This window comes from Aythya marila (genome assembly GCF_965140915.1).
Source record: "Aythya marila genome assembly, chromosome: 4".
Lineage (NCBI taxonomy): Eukaryota > Metazoa > Chordata > Aves > Anseriformes > Anatidae > Aythya > Aythya marila.
The window spans coordinates 13,115,176-13,133,850 of NC_139045.1; the positions used below are offsets into that span (position 1 = coordinate 13,115,176).

Sequence of the window (18,675 nt, forward strand, 5' to 3'; positions counted from 1 at the left end):
GGGAAGATGAGGTGCCTCCTGTGCTTTTAAATGCTACAAACGGGCAATTCCAACGTATTTTGGCATTGCAGAGGTGTAAAATGGACTGTAATCGGACAAAATTCAAAAAAATCTGTCAGTGCTGTGTACAAACAGGTTTGCAGTGGTATTTTTGCATAAATGAGGCGATAATTAGACCCTAATTCAACCCTTCCTTTGGATATAATGCAATGAGGTAAGCCCTCCGAGCTTTCCTTGCAACCTCGTTGAATAACAGAACGTTGTCCCAGGTAGAAGCAGAGGAATTAGAGACATTTAAAAACATTAAGTCTTAAATCAGAAAGTGTGTATGTGGGATGCATACAAGGGAAGGCACCAAAAGCACCGTGCAGGAGCTCACCAAAACGTGCAGCGTGTCTGGGATTGTAACAGGAGTGGCTGTGGCACTGAGCACTGACAACACGCACAGGCTCTTCAGGATAAGGGTGATCAGTGCTTCGGGTCACCCAACTCGTTGTGAAAATATTATCTCCCGCAGAAGCTTCACTTTAGGATATTGCTCGGTTGTTGGAGTGTGTTACCAAAGCTTTTGCTCATTGTGAAACATAAATTACAGCCTTCTACGCTGCCAGAGGTACAGTGTCCCATTAGGCCAGAAGAATTGGTGTTGCGTGAAGGCATATATTTGCACGGCTGTCACTACTTTCTTGCTTTTGCAAGGGATATTTAGTGTTTTTATTAATACCTTATTAACTGCGCCTAGCCACAGCCTGGGACAGGATGAGCAATTGCTTTGTGAGTCGCTCCAGTCACTGGGTCTGGTGCCTTTTAGCTCTGCTGGCTTTTTCCCTTGCAAAATCAGGTACTTGCACCGAAACGTGTTGTCTCTGCTCACGAGAGCCCTGACAGCCACATGGGGAAAACATTTACCTTTAACCTCAACCTGTTACAAGGTAGAGAACAGCCTGAATCAAAGCCCAGGTAAAAAAGACTGCTTAAGCTTGGAAAAATGTTCGTTTGGGGAGCTTCTGTTATACAGCTGGCTCTGGACACGCGCCTCTGCACATGGTGGAGTGCAGATCCACATGTCTAGCCAATGCATTTGCAGCCTTATCCTGAAATTATTGAGCCTGTTGATCTTCCATTTAGCCTGCAGTTTCCCATCCAAACGAACGAGACTTTGAAATGCGGAGGGTTTGCAATCCCAGCACTGGAGGACAGTCATTTGGCAAGTGTCTCAGTCTGGAAGGGGCCAGAGCGAGCTCTGCACAAGCGAAAACAAAGCACGTGTGCATACCTTTGCATTCCTGTCTCGCTTCTCTGAACAGAGATCTCTCAGCTGTCAAAACCGTACTGCTTTACTGGCAAGTTCTCACTTCTCCTTCGGTGATATTTTATGGGGCCTGTCTTCCCCCATACCTTCAGGGAAGAGGCCCTACAGAACCAGCACACCCGAGGAAGGGGAGTGCAGAAGCTGTTTGGGGGCCTCACCATGCCATGTTCTTGGTTTTCTTTTCAGAAAAGCGCTGACACACACAACACGCCACCACTGGTAAACGCAGGAGCGATATCCTGACATTTCAGTGTATTGCCATGAGGTTTTCTGTGTACCACTTGAAGGAGAGGCAGGTGCACGGAAAACAGCGCTGCTCCTTTGTTAGGCTTGTGCATCGTTTTCCAGGTTCTACCCTCCTCTAAAGAAATAGCTTTTTTTTTCCAGAGATTTGGCCATTTGGCTTGTTTGGCTGCCCAACGCAGCCTCGTGATGCTGTGCACTGCTGCCTTGGCATGGCTCATGACACAGGGATCCAAGCAGAGCACCAGCTCTTTGCTGACCCCCTGGCAGCATCCTGCCCTGCAGACAGCCAAGCATGGGGCAAAGACATGCAGGACCCTCATCCCCCTGGGATGCACACAGCTGCAGCCAGAAGAAGGGGTTGGTGCCACAACCACAGGGGGCTTCCAGATGACAGCCCCCAGAGCCTCTCACAGGAGGCGGTGAGATACAGAAAGTGAGCATTTAGAGATTAGTAAGTGCACTGCTTATATTTATTCTGGCTGCAAGGGGCTGTGTCCAAAGGGACACAGCCTCTTCTGCAGCATTATTATGCGTGGTGAATAATTCACAGGAAAAACATTCTGCAAGATGTGGGGTTGGGCTTTTTAAAGAGCGCTTAGATATTTTTAACTTGTTATCATTATCAGTCTTCGTACTCTTACTGACAATCATGTAAGTATTACAATATTTAAAATGTGTGTGCTTTTTGTATTATTTTTATTTTTTCCCAAGTCCTCCTGAGCTTGCTTCTCTGAGACATGGGACAATATTCTGCAAACATCTACCGATGGGCTTCATTTGACTCTCATAAGTTCTCTGTTACTGTCATAAGGGAATATTCTTCTGCTTAATAAAGTAGGCATCTCTATCTTACAGGTTTTTGGCTAAATATATGAGGATGTGTATTTTATAATGTTTCTCCTTGGACGAGTTCATTCTATACATAAATCTGGATCACTTGTATTTCAGAGTATGGGTATTTCATTTTGTTCTGTGAACCTAGTCCAAGGCTGCTGACAAGGTATCTCAGAAAGTTCAGGGGGTTTGGTATGTCCCAAGTATTGTTTTTTTTTTCCTCTTAAAATATTTGTAAAGTTAAAATATGCCTGTATTTTGATCAGCTTATCCGCATGTTATTCAGTGTATATGGGTGGAAGGGCTTTAAATATATATATATATATTAAAAATGTTCACATAATGTAGTAGTATCTAAAGTAAATTATTAAATCTTCCTTTTCATATGAAAGAGGTAAAGAAAAGTACCTGGCCAATACAGTACCATTAATCTATTCTCTTTTCTCCTTTCTCTCTTTACTTCTCTCTCTACAATAGAAGTGGAACAAAAAGGTAATTAAATACCTTTCAAATTATATATATATATTACTTATGTATAGGCTAAGTTATTTAACAGTTTAACGTTTTAGTTGAAATACTCTGTCATTAATTCTCACTACTTTTTTGTTAAAGTTTATTTAGTCTCTCTGCTGCTCAACTTCACGAGATAACTCATTTTTGCTGAAAAGTTTTACCAGTGCCACTTCCTTTCATTAAATTTCTATTCAAAGGTTTAGATAATTCCCTTTTCTCCTGCCCCGAAGAATTTGGAAAGCACGTGTACATACGTATGTGCATAAGTATATCTAATTACGTTGCAAAAGCCTTTCAGAAATGGCACCCCTGTACCAGCTCCTTGGGGTGGTTACCAAGACTCCAGTAGAGCAATACGCTTTTACACCAGCTGCTAAATCTGATTTTCCTCCTGTTTCGCTCTCCAGCGGATATTATCAATTTCTGAAGTTTCAGAAATAATTGGTTAAACTCCAAGCAGGGAGTACAGATGTGGGATCCCATCTGCAAGCCCTGTGCTACCCTAATCCCGCAGTGGGATGGCTCCTCGTGGCTCCCCGCTGCCTATCTCATCGTGGTGGTTATTCAAGCTCACGAAGATCAGCATGACAACCGACCAACAAATATTGTCCCCCTGAAGCACGTGCAGCCCCTCCGGGTTGGAAGGGTGCTGACGTGGATGGTGAGGGCCAAGCGAACCTGTTTTGCCCCGCACCATCCCTCACACCCCACTGTTGCCTCCCCGCGCAGCCAGTTGGGCTGTTGGCCTTTCCATGAGCCCAACATCAGCCCGGAGCTTCCTCCCATGCCTCGGCCACGAGCCAGTCCCCCTCATCCCCCCCGAAGTCTGAGCAGCAAAGCACCCTGGTTAGTCCAACTGCTCCTCTGTGCTCCTCTCATGTAACAATAGCAGGTATATGTTCTTAAGTTTGAATCACTACTATATTTAACAGGACATTTTTTAACTGATTAAAATCTAGACCTTGGGTTCCTCTCCAGTGAACTTGATGCTTTTCCTTCTTTCCTTTCTTTCTTCGTTCCTTCTTTTCTTCCTCCCTTCCTTTCTTCCCTCCTTTCTTTCTTCCTTCCTTTCTTCTTTCTTTCCTTTTCTTTTCCTTTCAGCATTCATACATCATTCATTTTCAATTGTGTGGACTGCATGTTTTGTGTGTCCTGTAGCGGCTTCCAAAACCTCATTCCTAGTTACACTACTGGGCTGTAGTTGGGTATTCCCTTCCACTCCCTTTGCTTTAAATGCTCTTCTGAGTTGCTAAGGGATTCGCCTCTGCTTTGCTGTTGGTACCCGTTAAATATTTAATATCACTTGGGCTATAAGGATGGGACTTTCTTTCTTTTATTTCCATTTCTAGGCCACTCTTCAGTGGGCTGTTCAAAATAACTATGTGGAACAATTCCCCGGGAGTTTACTCCTTCACCTAGTAGGTACAGATTCACTGCAGAATGTAATCTGGAAATACAAACCCAGAAATCCTTTGGGGGCACACACTCATTTCAGAGTTTACAAAGGCGAGCGGTCCAAGTAAGTACACCTGTAAAAATAGATTTGAAAAGCAATAAGAAAATGAGCCGAAGTTGATAGAAAAAGCAGAAAAACAATCCATTTGGTGGAGCAAGTCTTGTTCTAGAGACTTGGCCGCTGGAAAGGCTGGTCTCCAGTTACAAGTCGTTGCTTGTGGGTTTCCTCTGATCTCGAGTGTCCTCTGCTGCAGACCTAGAGGCTGTTTCAGTGTTTGGGCCAAGCACCCCCGGACTGTCACTAACTTTGTTTTTTTGTTTTAAATTCTTTTCCTTTCCAACAGTTTTTCTTTGCCCTGGACTGCTAAAAGGAGTATACCAGAGCGAGCACTTATTCGAATCTGACCACCAGTCCGGTGCCTGGTGCAAAGACCCTCTGCAGGCATCTGACAAGATCTACTACATGCCCTGGACGCCGTACCGAACGGACACGCTGACGGAGTACTCCTCCAAGGACGACTTCATCGCCGGGAGGCCAACCACAACCTACAAACTCCCACACCGCGTGGATGGCACGGGATTTGTGGTGTACGATGGGGCTTTGTTCTTCAACAAGGAGCGAACCCGAAACATAGTCAAGTTTGACTTGCGGACAAGAATAAAAAGCGGGGAGGCGATCATAGCTAACGCGAATTACCACGACACCTCTCCCTACCGCTGGGGAGGCAAGTCTGATATAGACCTGGCTGTGGATGAGAACGGGCTGTGGGTAATCTATGCAACAGAACAAAATAATGGCAAAATAGTCATTAGCCAGTTAAACCCTTACACGTTAAGGATAGAAGGGACATGGGATACTGCCTATGACAAGAGGTCAGCTTCTAACGCCTTCATGATCTGTGGGATTTTATATGTGGTGAAGTCTGTGTATGAAGATGACGACAATGAAGCCACAGGGAATAAAATAGACTACATATATAACACTGACCAAAGCAAGGATAGCATGGTGGATGTGCCCTTTCCAAACTCCTATCAGTACATTGCTGCTGTGGATTATAATCCCCGGGACAACCTCCTGTATGTATGGAACAACTATCACGTAGTGAAGTATTCCTTGGATTTTGGCCCACTGGACAGCAGAGCAGGTAAGGGTTTTGATATTGAACCAAAATATAAACTGGGTTTTCTATTTGTCCACACAAATAAGGTGTCAAATTGAAATATGCTTCTGTGTTAATGGTCTGCCTGTGTTTGTAAATTTAGCCCCACCACAAGACCTACGATGGATATTCAGTCGTTAGTACACACAGAATATATTTTTAATGTCTTAGCTTGAAACAAAATAGAGAAAGGAGTGTGCTACCCATAGCTAACCCGAAACAGTCTCCAAACGTCCGTGTTCTTTCTCACATCACAGGAATAGTAACACTATTTTCTTCTTAATTGAATTTTGCTCCGTACATAAGATCATCATCCCTTCTGCAGGAATTTTGGCAAAACGAAGCATGGAAGATGCTGTCACTGCAAACAGTGTGGGGCAAATTGCCAGCCAGTTTAAATGAGTTAGTTCGATTAAGCTGGGGGAGTCCGGGCCTTTTACAGAAGCCAACAATAATTGCGTACGTGAGCGTGCACCCACAAGTGTATCTCTAGAGTCAGGAGAGGAACTGATAACAAAATCTACCAAATTGTTGGTTTGTTTCTCTTTCTTTAAAGTTGCTTTTTTTTCCCCTCTGAATTTCATTCGGGTCTATGTCTTCGAATACTTTCTCTAAGATACGAACATCCAGTCCTCAGAGGATTTCCAGCTTTCTCATGTGTTTTTCATGTCATAAATTACGCTGGTAATTACTTAGTTGGGTTATAGTCACTAAAGATTACCAATTTCATCATTTTGCAACTATCGTGGTCACAGTTGCTACTTGATTAGTACCATGATTTAGCCTAAATTGTGGTCAGACTTGTTTGGTGGTGCAAGAATTTTCAAACTGTATTAGCTCAATATTTTTCAAATGATTACTGCTATGCGTAAACATAATTTAGTCAGAGTTATCAGGTATTTCTTGTGGTGGACTGTGTATTTAGAAATGCTGAAAAAGGAATGTGAAAGAAATATAATGTAGACAGTAAACTACTTGGTTAGTAACATGTTTATGCCAAAAATATTGTTTTTTGATAATAAGAAATGCTAGGAAGCAGATCAGTGGATTTAAAGCTTCAGATTGCCAAAAGACAAGCAAAGAGGTTTTTGCTGCTGAGCTTTTCTTTTCCTTTGTGCAGCCTGTCATCCATATTAAAAAAAAAAATAAAAATAAAAAGAGATGCTGAAAGAAACTGGCAATATGAAAATCTGGGGAGGGGTGGAACAGAAGTAGTAAAAGAGCAGTGAATTTCCAATTTTATACAAAAATGTAAGGAAGAGGAGAAGAATATCGTGAAGAGGCAAATGAACAAACCCAAGTGACTGTTAAGGGAAGAGCAAGGACCCTTTCAATGTTGTTGACCTCTGCAAGATCTCAGATGAGCAAAAAATGAAGTAATACTTTTCATTCTCCCAGCTTAATGATGAGCATGTACTTTCTGAGTGGTGGAGTGAAGCAGAGCAATTTGTGAGTTATTGGTTATCCCCAAGGACTGAAAATCAGTTGCATCCCTTATATTTCACAGGGTTTCTCTCCTTTTCAGTGAATCATTTACAGGTATTACAGTGGACTCTCTACTACTCGGGTTTTCATAAGGTGACCATTTTCAGTAATAGCATCTTTAATAAAAAAGCTGTCATCAATGAAAAACTCAAATCTGCACTTTTTTTGGTGAAAAAAATAAATGCCTTCACCACATCCCATTTTCCCAACTGTGTCTAAGCTGGCGAGATGTGAGGGCAGCTGAAAATCTTGCAGAGGTATGGAAATGTGTTAAGTGTAAGGCTTTGATGTATCCTCATGTCATTCTGTTTGCCCCTTTAATTTCGCCGATGTCTGGATGAGAATTTAAAACCCAAGAGTGACTATAATGGAAAGCTGAGGTAGATGTTTGCTTTTGATCTTGGAAAGGAGAGGGTTAAGCTGATGTCAGGGAATCTGGTAAGCATTCTCGGATGTTCCTTTCCTACATTTTTGGTAGCTTTGTAATGTGGGCACGAAGCTGAATTTTACATGCATTTCTCTTTTCTGAAAATTGCTGGGATTTCCTGTTTGGCAGAACTGTGTTCGTATCCCGTTACCTCACTGTTTTACGGGTTTACAGGACTTCTGAGAGGGCTGCTCTGACAGAAAGTGAAATTTTCGATTAGACAACTCGAATGGGCCACGGCACTTCAAAGTGAAGAAAAATATCTTTGCAGAGCCAGTTCAGTGCTCTATTACCCCCACAGCCTGATTAGTGGGAACATTATTTTTCTAGTCAGTGAAACAGAAGCACTGATTTTGAGTTGGATAGGTGAGCAAACACTTGCTCGACACCAATTTCTTTTGTAGAGAGGAGCTGGTAGACCAGGTCCGTGTGATTCTTTTTTTTTTTTTTCCTGAGGTCAGGATCCAACGCAACACATTTTATGGCTAATGTGAAATTTCATCCTGCGTTGCTCCATATATAATAGTAAATATATGGCTGGATTAAACCCATCATGGCTCTTCCATCAAAGAGCAGAACAGGAGCCAATGCAACACTGGGAAAGCAGTGAAAACCCAGGACATATTTTTTAATGTTCTTTTATTTATTAATTCATTTTTATAAATAGTGGACTGTGGATATTTTCTCCCTCTTTCAAAATTGCCATTGCTTCTCACTTTCTTTAGAGCAAGGTAATGTTCAAAGAGAGAATGCTTTTTGCAGTTACTATCTATAGCTTTACAGTTTGAGTAACAAAATATGTAAACAATATCAGCTTAATTAGAAAATAAAAGAACGATTGTAAAATTGATGGGTCAAACAAATTGGTTGTTAAAAAACAATTAAGGGTGAAGTTTTAGAAACAGAGCTCTTAAAACCAAAACATTGATCATAACAAGAAAAATGATGTATTTAGCAACCAAAATAGCCAGTAACGTATTTGAAACATATTTGAAATCTCTAGTATCATGCATTTCAAGGATATGTGAAATTAGAAAAACAGGTGCTGGAGGGTCCGGTTCACTTAGAGTTAAACATTTTTAGTCTTTTCCCAGATTGTCCAGGGAACCTGGAAGGAGGCAGAAGTCTTTTGTCTTACAGGAAAGGCAGAGATCATATCCTCTTACTCTTCACAGTGATTAAACACTTTCTGTATGTTTTAATTAAAGGTCTGTTTGTTCAAGTAGGTTTGGTGCATTTGTGAGATCTTCACTGTCATAGAGCTTTTCCAACTCGTTGATTGAAAAAATGGGCTTTTATATCTCACAGAAAACGTGTCAAAATCAGGAGTTTCTGTGCTTGGCTTCTCTAGCAGCTAAAGGTACAAGGAAAGACAAAAAAAAAAAGTACTAAAATCTTAGGTGAGCTACAAAGCTGGATTCATCTGACCTAGAAACAATTCAGGGCTCTGGATTGAATTAAACTAAGTGTTATTCTTTTTCAAAAATTGAAAACGGTGCCTTTTCAGGATTTGCCCCTTTTTTTTTTTTTTTCTTTTCCTTTTGAATTTTTGGATTTGGCTGGGATTATTTTCAGTTATCACAAAAGCAGTTTTGAAAGCAAATACTCCTCACTGCCTGCAAACCCTCTGAAACCATTCACTTCGAGAAGTGAACCTGAAGGCACCAAAAATCTTTGAAGCATTTTTCCTTCAGCTTTTGGCCTCTAAAATAAGTCTTTTTTTTTTTTTTTTTTTTTTTTTTTTTTTTTTTTTGAGGGTGTTTCTTAATAAATGCTCCTGAGTTCTTTTTTCTTCTTTTTTTTTTTTTTTTTTTTTTTTTTCTTCTCTTGTGTAGCTGATCTTGAGTTTGCTGATTTGATGAAATAGTGAGAATAGCAATGCAAATCTAGAAGTATTTTCTGTCACATGCTTCAAGATGCTTAACGCAGAAGGTGTTCGGGTCGATGTTTTTTGTACCCCACTAGATGTGCAAAGAGGTAAACCTGCCTGTACCAACAAGAATGAAAAATTCTCTACAACCTAATCAATCTTAATATTCACCAGAGTTACCCGTTTTAATCATCACCCACTTGTGATACAGTCTGCATAAACAAACTCAGGGAAGTATCAACAAATCCTCCTCTCCAAAAAGCTGAGCGCTCCGATCCCGCGCTCCCTCACATCGCTGCATACAAACAAGCGCCTCGTGACTCCTCCACAGCTCCCAGCCCAGCACCAAATGGCCAATATCTTCCAGTGCCAGGTGGGCCAGAGGAAAAGTTTTATCTTCTAAAGGTTTGAAGTGCTGTTCTTGTGAGGGAGCTCATGATGCGCGGGCCCTTCAGGCCAGAGGTTTAGAGCGAGGAGCTCTGTCCCGTAGCTCAGCTGTGAAGAAGCCCAGAGCCAAGGATTTTCTCCCTGTGGTCTTTTTGGGGCAGATGGCTGCTCGGTGTGGTGTAAAACACCACCAGCACCCCTTGTGCCCACCCTGGTGCTGTGCCCTGCAGGGATGGGGGCGGCTGTGCCGTGACACACACGTGTCACCGAGTGCTGCGGCACAGGGTCAGTAAACGTAGCCACAACCCTTCTCAACCCCAACCTGCCTCTGATGGCACGGAGTGATTAAGAACCTGCCCTAAGGTGATTTTCGCAGTGTGATTTGTGCCAGCAACCTTTTATTAAGGCACAGCCTGTCACTGCGTGCTGGGTGTTATGAAATGGCGGAGCCTGACAGGAGGGCTTTGGTGGAGGCCAGGGGTACGTGGCCTATGTGGGCAGGGCACGACTGTGGCTTTCCAAAACTTCAGCCCCCTCAGCAGGGCACACATAGCTCCTGTGTGTTCACTGGGCAGCTGCAGCAAGGCCTTGAGATAAAGCAGCACTGAGATAAAGATCCCTACATGCGTGTTTGGGATCTGGGTATGGTGGCAGCCACCTGCAGTGACGCTTGGTGATGGCAGAGCTCTTTGCAGGCATGTGGATGGTAGGACTGGAGCATGAGGCACTGGGGAAAGAAGTGCTGCCCTTGTTGCCTGGCCGTAGCCATCCTCTGCTGGAAAAGCTCCATTTAGGCCACTAGTGATTTTCTGTGGCAGGAAAGAAAATGCAGACCTCCTACTTTTGAGGAGACATTTTGTTCTTCCCATTAAGTTATGTCCAGGAGACCCTGGAAATACAATATTGGCTATTTAATGGCTGTAAGAAGTTAATAAATAAATATGCCCTATACATAAGAAAGATAGTGACATGATATAGGACTTATAATACAGCCTCTTTGTGCTTAAGTGGCTTTCCTATATTGCATATTAACACTGTGGAGTGCCAGTCTGGTAATGAAATGTGATGTGAGCCTTCCATCCATATCCATGATATTTTAAAAACCTCAGAGGGTGCCTGTCAAAGTTTTATCCTTCACGTTTGTCTTAAATATTGCAGGATGCTCTCTTGACGTGTGATTGCAACCATTTTATTCAGTAAGGGCGATGTGTTATTTTTTTTTTTTCTTCCTAAAGCAGTTTTACAATGCAGATAAGGTGAACCCTCCGTCCTTATAATATGCTAATTAAGTGCATTTGTGTCTTGGGTAAAAGATGTGGCGGTATGGTGATGAATAAGAACTTTAAACACATATGACACCTCGTTAAAATGTAATTTTCACATCATAAATCTGAGGCCTTTACTTTGACAGCTGAGTAATGTGGATAGTGGGCAGAGGATCTTGAACGTTTCAGAGCTGTCACGTGCTAATAGGTAGCTGAGAGTGGCTTCCTGCACCGCTCGCCTTTAATGCCATACATCCTTGCCTGGGAAATGCATCAAAAGGGCTGCTGAATCTTAAACCCCACTTGTGCACAGGATATGAATTGCTATCGCTCCGAGATCCCGGTGCGATAGGACATGCTTAGCATCTCTGGAGTTGAATCCAGGCCGCATTTTAAAAGGCCAGCTGAGCCCTTCGGGTGAGCAGCTTCTCCTGGCAGACAAGGGCCGTTTTTAGGGAGCTGCTGAGTGTTTAATTGCAGCTTCTCCTGTGTTTTTATTTTCCAGTTGCTTTCCTCCCATCTAGGAGCATCCCTAGCTCTCTCCCTCCTGTTCCTCTCCGTTGCTTACAGTGACAGCTGCTGGTTGCAGAGTGCTGCTGGAGGTTTTTGGAGAGACCAGCCCTTGCTTTCAGCAACCTTTGCTAATTCGTATCATGAATCGGAGCCTTGGCTTTTATCCTTCGATATTTGCACATATATGCCTGTCCCATTTATTCTATAAATATTTCGGTCCCCTTTTTGCTATTCAAGACAGAAAGACCTGTCTAAGTTCGGAGGTGAGGAAAGCAGCAAAAAGACTCTTCATCTTTTATAGCAAAGCTGGCATCTCAACCTACATTTGTTGGACAGCCAGTACATGAAGCTTAGAAGGACAGGGGGATATTTCACCTAACTGGGACACACTGGGATCCAGAAGTGCACAACTCATGTTTGTTCACCAGTTTGAGGCCTAATCTCTCTGTTCGTTTTTGATTATTTTTTTTTCCTCTTTACAAAGCAGTGTTAGATTACAGAATAACAAAGCCTCATACCACTGGACGCTTCTCTAAAATTAGTGATTTCTGCCTTTTACCAAGAAAGCTGAAGTTTGAGCTCCCTCCTCTATCTTTTTTTAAAAAAAAAAAGAAAAGAAAAGAAAAGAAAACTTAAAATGCAAGATTCCTCAGCTTCAAAATACTCCCTTTGTGGAGCATTTCATAAATATTAATACTGTTTGGTTAGCACAGCGGGAGTATCTTCACTGCCTCTCCAGTACGAATAAATATGTGGTTGCTCCCTTCTCCTAAGTAACAACACACTTCTCTCCGTGGGTGTGGAACGGGAGGCAGCCTTACCATGCAGAGGCAGAGAAGTCCTCTTTGGGGCACCTCTTTAAGCCACCCTCAGAAGATGTTACAGCAGAACTAATCCCGTGGGGAGCTAAACTGGGCTGCTGCTGTATCTCTTTGGAGTTGAGTTGTTCCTGTTGCAAACCATATGGGAATTTGCTATAAAATCTGCACGCAAGTCACAGCTCCTGTTCCCCACAGGCTGGGACGTGTCCGTGTCCTCTTCCTGGGGGCTTACAAGTAGGGGGGCTTTGGGACTGGGCTGGTGGGTAGCCAGCATGGGTTGGCAGTGAAGAAGGTCAGTGAGAAAGAAGTGATTAAGCAAAACTTGACTTTCAAGCTTCAGAACAAATGGAGACCGGTGATTTTTGGATGTACTGCTGGAGGTAGCGGGGTGGTCGCAGAGGGAAAAAAAGACATTAAACGTGTGTTAAATGGCATCTTCTCAATGCATTGCCCTCTCAACTTAGATTATAATTCTGCACCTAATTCCTCATGGCTCACCCCACAGAGTGCAAACACCCCGTGCTCCCTGCAGCTCTCCTCTGGTGTGGCTGCAGACCTACTCGCTTGGCTTATGACATGGGGACAAGGCTGCCTTCCTCATGTGCCAGCTTCTTTTTTTTTCTTTTTTTTTTTTTTCCTATGTTTTTTTTTTCAATGAGCAGCCTTTTTCCTGCTCCCCACTGAAAATACCTCCACCATGGCTCTCCTCACTTGTCTACCACTGATTGTGTTTGTTCTGGAAATGAATACTGTAATATTTTTAGCACCACTTATTAAGACTCGTCTCCTGAAGCCTTGTTCAGCGTTGCTAATTAACTTCTTCAGTGCCGCCAGCGCTCCGCAGTGCTGCCATGCCAGGTTTTCTTTCCTCTTTTTAGGTCAAAAAAAGCTGATGCAGATGCCCTGACGCTTTCTGCTTTAGAGTCAAAGCAAGCAGAGGATGCAAGGGATGCTTTTCAGGATGCTGGCCTTGATACTCAGGTTAAAGAGGAATAAAAAAGCTCTTTAGGAGTAAGCCACAAGATTAGTGAACCTTTGAAGGAGGCTTTACAGAGCCTTCTCTTGACTTGAGGAAGCTGTGATTTAGCATCCCCACATCCTTCAAATGTAGCAGCAAGTAAACTTTCCAGACACCTACGGTATAACTGTAGGGATGAAAAGTACCCAAAGGATATAGGAGAAGTGGAAAGGTCAGCCTAGTACTCAGAAACCCAGCTGAACTCTCGTGGTAGGGTTGGATTGATGGCTTGATCACAGGAAAATTATTGAATTTACGTTGAACATGCAAAAAGAGTTTTTGTAGTTGGTTCCTAGATCTTCATGTTTCTGGAGAAGTGGGACCAGCCGTGAAGGGCTGTGAAATACTAGGCAGTGATGCTGTCAACAACCTGACATGGGAAGACTGGCAAAGCCTAGAAAAAAATATTTTTTTTTAGAAAAAAAAAAAAAGGACACGTTGAAGTATACCTTCCTGAAGTGCATTTTGGCATAGTGACTATGTTAAATCAAGAGAATTGGTAATGAAGAAAGTGACAATAAAACAGTGTTCATTTTTTTGGGGTAAGCAGTCTTCCAAGCGTGTACAGGCAAAGGTTAATACAACAAAAAAAGTTTCTGGAACAAAATCCCGAAGATTTTGGAGAGCCATTCTTTAGATAAAGCCTCCAGAGTTGGTGGGAGTCTGGATCTGGACTTCAGGAACCAGTCCTGGAAGGAATGGGCACTTTGACTCTCTAATTCGTGTCTAAACCAGCAGAAGAGGACAGTATAAATTGTGAGCTGAAACAAACAGTGACTGTCCCTGTGAAGCTGAGTCACGGTACCTGCCCTGCATTTTTGTTCTGAAAAGGCTTTTTTCAAGGGTGTGCTTGTGATTGGGGCGCAAAGCAGATGATGAAGGCCTAGCTGAAAGAGACGCGTCCATTAAAACAACACAGTGATTGTTCTCTGCAACGGGATTTCTTCACTCTAATAGGATTTTTGCTTGATTAAAATGCGCTGAGAGGCAACAGGACTTAAGGTACATTTCAGTGAAACATAAAAGAGAATTTAAAAGGACTGGCACTGAATAAGCAAATGTTTCTTGTTACATACCTACTCAGGTCTGTGTCCTCACAAAGTACCAGATGCTTCACGCTCAAAAGGGCTGGGGGAGAGGGAAGCAACGAAATAGCAGTGTTGGGCTGGGCGAGGGTCCTCTGCCTGGTGCCTTCCTTGTAAATACAAGCTCTTCTTGCAGATAAACAACAAAAACCTCCTTCTGAGCCTGGTGGGAACTAAGCAAAGCTTTTGGGTAGCCGAAAAGTGCATGGTGCGTTGTGTAAGGCCACTGCAATGTGTTCCTTTCATATAAATGAGTTTAAATTGACTTGGGTATGAAGAGTAGAACAGAGAATTAAATTAGATTAATAGATTTTTTAAGACCAGAAGGGACCATTAGCTCATTTAGCCTGACCTCTGTAATGCATTCGATTGGATTTCATCTGCTTCCCCTTGTAGTGAGCCTAATGACTTGACTTTAACTGAAGTGTATCTTCCAGAAAGGGCGCCCAGGCTCCAAGAGACAGTCCGTGTGGCACTTCGAGGGGTGCATTTCTCGTGGGGGTATTCTCTCCCATGCTGCAGAAGTAAAATAATACTTGTATTGGAAATATTTGGTTGTACTGCCCAGCCATTCAGTCCAATTGTACCTTTTTGCATCACGAGTAAAATAAGTCACAGAAGCGCTGCTTGAATTACACGCTTTGCACCTTACACCCCGTGCTCAGGAGGTTGCCTTCTGCAGGAGTCACTGGTAGCTCTGAGATTAAATTATTTTTTTTTAAAGGTGTTAGAAATTTCTTGAGTCGGAAATTCCTGAATAGACTGAGAAAGGTAATTCACTAGCAGTGGCAAAGTAGCTTGCTGGGCACTGAAAACAAGAAAGGAGCCTTCTCCTTTCAGATTTGTTCTTTATGATGAGCGTCACTAAATGCTTCTGTAAACTCTGTTTTTTAATTAGAAGAAATTACCAGTCTGCAGTGCTTGCATACTGCTCTCTTAATGCCACTTCCATTTTTATTTGAACCAGAGTGGTAGGGAGTGACATTTAAACCTCAGAGTTTGTCATCAAGTTCTAATTTTCTCGTTGATGAGAACATCTGTCCATTGGAAAGGGCAAAAACTCATTCCAGCAGTTTTTCCATAAGGTATTGGAAGATTTAGTTCCAAATGGGTTTTCTGGTTGTTGCTTCGGCTTTATTGCCTTTTGTTTTCCCCGATTATTTTTTTTTTAAAGGAGCTTGTATTTATACTGAGTAAAAGAGAGGCAGGGAAGTGAACCGCAGAGGACAGAAGAAGCACTTTGGGAAATGGCCATTAAATTATATCACGGGCAGAGTCACACTGGGTTTTTCATGTCAACCTGTATTAGCATATTCGGGTGGAAAGAGGTTGCCATTTCCTTAATATGAAATCATGAATTGGCTGCACTAAAAAATGTCTCACTTGTTACGCTGTGATATTACTGTATAAACAATGTATTTTTTCATTCTAACACCATATTTTGTGATATTCTGCGTAAGCTTCACCTTTGGGCATTTCGTTGTGGTTATTGGCCACCCCAAACCTGCAGTAGCTGCAAGAGGCTTCATCTAGGCTTGTGGTTTCATTACGTTAAGCACTGTGAAAACTGGTGTGTTACCCCCTCTTTCTCACTTTTCTGTTGGAAAGAAGAAACATTAAAATGAGCATTTATCAAGGAGCGCTGCACAACTCCTCCTCTCCTCCCTTAACAACGAAATTTGGGACCACAGTGCTCTCGTGCACGTTTGAATGCCATCACCCCAATGCATTTGGCAGCAGATGCATCAACTGGAGCCAAAGATATATCCAAACGAGCCAAAATGACCCTTAAATGGCTGGGGGACTAGCTGGTGCACAAGGTGGTGCCTTGTGTTTGGAGGTGGAAGGCAGTAAGCATATGCTCCATTGCATTGCCCATCCATGGCCTTAAGCGTGGCAATGAATTTGCTCCTCCTTGTTACTTCCAGACTTGGGGTGAGGATTTGGGGAATGGTTTCTCTCAACATTTAGTTGACATTTATCAGTGACAAATGCATTTGCTTTAGAGAGTAGATCTAGATCTATAAAAAATGGTGAAGGTTGAGTTTCAGAGACATTACTGTCCTCTCCATGCTCTAATTTGAAAGCCGATTTTAATTTGCAAAAGTTAAAAATTGCAGCGTGCATTTCTTTAATCCATCTCCCCTGGAAACCTTGTGGATGCTGAAACAGCAACCCTGGGTTTGTGCATACCAGGGGTTCACCCGAAACTTCCTGACTTGTGTTTAACCATAAGTCTTGCTGCTGTGCATGGGTTGCAGAGACCTGGTTGGCATCGTGGTGCTGCTGGAGGAGCTTAGAGGAGTTTGTTTCTTCTTCTTTTGGAGGTGAGGAGCTTTGGAGGGAGCAGATGCACTGGGTGATTTGGATGGTTATCTACTACCATGTAGCTTGGGACCAGCCAAGGATGCCAACGTGGCATCTCTGTGGGTGAATCTTACTGCAGAGGTTGTCTTCGTGCCAAAAGTGGCTGCAGCTGTTGGGGTCAAGCAGGGAGACAGGGAAAATGCAAGGCTTGTGGCTGGCAAGGGGTGAGCTCTTTAATCGGAAGTATTCATGCCTGAGATGGGCCCGAAACTAGAAAAAATGAGAGGTTGTCCAGTTTCATGAAATTTCTTAGCACGTGTGGCAAAGCCTCTGACCTGTCACTGGGGGCAGCACTTCCCATAGCTGGTGTGACTACCTGGAGAGACATCTCCGAGCCCTTCATAAAAGTATGTTTGTGTGTATGCATTTATCTACCTAGAAACTGTGTGAAAGTCCCCTAAAAATTTCTCAATGGGATGCTGATGTAATCTTGTCCCCAAAGCATCCTAATAAACCTAAGCTGCTGTTGATTCTGGAAATGTGTCTTACCTTTTCTAGGCTTGGCTGCACGTCACTCTTCTCCTACAAGAGATTGATGATTTTTTTTTTTTTGAATTGCATATTTAACAATAAAAATGAGTGATGTTCTATTCCTAACCGAGTCTCCAAGGAATGCAACTGTTTCTCATTATAAAGGGGGAAAAAAAAAGTAATTAAATTTTAATTATTTTTCCCTTTTGCCCAAATATCTTCACACAGTGCAAATTAAATAAAATTATTTAACCATGACAAGCACTTCTGCCAATTAATCCCTGAGAAGTGAAGCTGGAAAATGTGTACCACACACATGCAGGCAGTCACACGCGGATGCCTGGAAAAAAAAAAAAAGAAAAAAAAAAGAAAAGAAACCCAAAGGAGTCTGAGAGAAGCACGAGTTAAACAGCCCAGTGGAGCCATGAATGGTAACTTAAGCGATAGTGACGTCCAGCCACGAGCTGGCCTGAGCTCTGTGCAGCTCCCCTTTGGAGGCTCTGAAGAATCCTTTTCCATTCTGGCTTAATAGCTCAAGATTAATTGAAGTTCAAGAACTCGGTATTTCTGGTAGCCTTTATACTGAAATTTAAGATGGGTAATTTAACTTTGAATTGATTTTTTTTTCTTCAATTTGAGCTTTTAGTATGTGCATATTTTTATCTCAGCTGCACTTGGGTTTCCTGAATTACAGGCAAGATTACCAAGAGATATTCATTAGACAAATGTGTTTATTAACAACATAAAGATTGTTCTACTGAATGCCTGAAAAAAAATAGATCCAGTTATTAGAGAAGAAAAATCTTCAGGCAATTCCAAAGCATTAAGGGAAAAAAATCATCTTGTCTTTACAGACTTTTATATACCTGGGTTTGTAGTCTACTGAAATCCACTGCTTTTTTTTTTTATGAGCAGTGCTTCAAGGTCAAAGTTAGCCCCGCTTCTGAATTTCAGGAGACGAAGAACCTGACTTGAAGTCTTTTCTGGGAAGACTTTGTGCTGCTTCAGCAGGACAGTTCTTTCGGACAGGCATCTGGAGGGCCCTTTTCCTTGCCTGGTCAAAGCCATCCCCGCGTCTCTGAGATGTTTTCTGGGGCCTGTTTGGTATTCAGGCTTCATCTCTCGGCAGCTGAAATCAGACACTGAGCATAGCCCAGTCTGCAGCTAATGCTGCTGGAGGAAGTACTGTCAACAATAAGTTGTACACATCTGAGACACGTCTATACGCGTGTATATATAGAAATAGATAATTGCACATTAATTAGATAGATTTGAAAAAACAGGGTTTGCAAGTTGACTCAGTTGCCAAGGTGATTTAACTAAATATACATTTATTCTCGTGGAAGACAGGGACATACTTGGTAGCTTTACAGACAGTTGTTTTTTTTTTTGGTGGTGTTTTTTTTAATTATTATTATTATTTTTATTATTATTTTTTCTTCTTGG

At 42.4% G+C, this 18,675-nt stretch overlaps 1 protein-coding gene across 6 annotated transcripts in view; it reads left to right on the forward strand.

Annotated features, from left to right (window-relative positions):
• The window catches only part of ADGRL3 (adhesion G protein-coupled receptor L3), a 509,447-nt gene that overhangs the window by 331,703 nt on the left and 159,069 nt on the right, over positions 1–18,675 (forward strand). For all 6 annotated transcript variants that reach the window (XM_082759666.1, XM_082759667.1, XM_082759662.1 and 3 more), the window contains one exon: positions 4,705–5,505. In XM_082759666.1, the coding sequence (XP_082615792.1) occupies positions 4,705–5,505 (801 nt within the window). The remainder of the gene's footprint in view (positions 1–4,704; positions 5,506–18,675) is intronic.